This window comes from Myotis davidii, unplaced genomic scaffold (assembly GCF_000327345.1).
Source record: "Myotis davidii unplaced genomic scaffold, ASM32734v1 scaffold211, whole genome shotgun sequence".
Classification (NCBI taxonomy): domain Eukaryota; kingdom Metazoa; phylum Chordata; class Mammalia; order Chiroptera; family Vespertilionidae; genus Myotis; species Myotis davidii.
The window spans coordinates 162,785-164,410 of record NW_006282523.1 but is presented as its reverse complement, the minus strand read 5'-3'; the positions used below and the strand labels follow the sequence as shown (position 1 = coordinate 164,410).

The window sequence follows — 1,626 nt, the reverse complement described above, 5'->3', positions numbered from 1 at the left end:
CTTAAGCTGTTAGTCGGACATCCTTAGCATTGCCATGGTGGCGGGAGAGGCTCCTGCTACCACCGCTGTGCTAGCCAGCCATCAGCTGGCTTCTGGCTGAGCGGCGCTTCCCCTGTGGAAGTGCACTGACCACCAGGGGGCAGCTTCTGAATTGAGCGTCTACCCCCTGGTGGTCAGTGCATGTCGTAGTGACTGGTTGATCAGTAGACTGTCTGCCCCCTGGTGGACAGTGTACATCATAGCAAGTGGTTGAGGGGCCTAGCATATTATGCATTGATTGGTTGAATGGTCAACCAATGACTGGATACTTAGCATATTAGGCTTTTATTATATAGGATACTTAAATTATAAGATAACTAGAGTCCAGATGCACAATATTTGTGCAGGGGGCAGGGATCCCTCAGCCTGGTCTATGTCCTCTCGAAATCTGGGACACCTCGGGAGATGTCAGACTGCCGGTTTAGATAGGTCCTAAACCTGCAGTTGGATATCTCTCTCGCAACTTGGGACCCCTCGCTCCTAACTACCCACATACTCTCTCCTAGCTGCCCTCCTGCTTGCTCCTTATTGCTTGGCTCTCCACTCCTTAGGGCTGCCACTGAGGTGGGAAAGCAGTGGTTCTCTACCTTCTGGCCTTTAAATATGGTTCCTCATGTTGTGACCCAATTATAAAATTATTTTCATTGCTACTTCATAACTGTCATGTTGCTACTGTTATGAATCTTAATGTAAATATCTGATATTCAGGATGATCTTAGGCGACCCCTTTGAAAGGGTCGTTCGGCCACCAAAGGGGCTCGCTGTTGCCGATGAGCTCGTTGACCTTCTGCACCTCCTTGTCCAGCTCGGCCAGCGCCTCCCGGTGCACGTCCGCCCGGCAGTTGGTGTGGGTGATGTCCAGCGTGGCCTGGGCGATGTCGCCGTCGATCTTGGAGAGGTGTGTCACCTGCAGGACCGACAGGAGGCGCGTCGGAACCTTCGCTTTTCCTGGGAGGCTCTGGAGGAGGGCCCCCACCTCCTAGAGGTCCCCCCTGGTCGGGAGAAAGGTCCCGATCTCCAGGAGCGCAGGAAACCGGTTCCTCTCTCTCTCCGGGACCCTGAGGGCCTCTCACAACCAAGAAAGGTTGCATTGTTTCTCCGTAGACAGGCCGTGGCCACACTGGGCGGAAATGTGTGCACACAGGTGAGGAGATGGCCCGTTTTCCTGTCTCAGGCAGGCCTGTCACCACCAGGAACCGTCCCTCTCCCAGTCCTTCCGTATAAATCCCTCCCCCCCAAACAAAAGCTGTGCCCTGACCCCCTGCCAGCCCCAGGCCCTCGCTGCCCCCACAAAGCCTCCGCCCCCTCACCTTCCCCTGGCTCCTGCCCACTCCTCCCCCAGACCCCAGCTGGCTGTCCTCCATGCACCGCTGGCCGGTCCCTTGGGTGCCTTTCTACAACCCCCTCACCTCTAGGTTTTTTTTTGTTTTTTTTTTCCCACCTCTAGGTTTTAAAGCCGGCCCTGCCCAGCTGGGGACAGACGCCCCCAGCATTCCACCTGGCCTCGCCCTGCCCTTGCGGTAACCCTCGGGCCCTCTGAGCCCGTCCCTTTCTTTGCCAAGACCTCTGAGATCGCCAGGTCACCCC

The 1,626-nt window shown here is 56.2% G+C and overlaps 1 protein-coding gene across 1 annotated transcript in view; it reads right to left on the bottom strand.

The window, feature by feature from the left end:
* CCDC40 (coiled-coil domain containing 40) overlaps positions 1–1,626 on the bottom strand; it is an 18,086-nt gene that overhangs the window by 5,604 nt on the left and 10,856 nt on the right. The window contains exon 11 of the mRNA XM_015559730.1: positions 789–946. Coding sequence (XP_015415216.1) covers positions 789–946 — 158 coding nt within the window. The remainder of the gene's footprint in view (positions 1–788; positions 947–1,626) is intronic.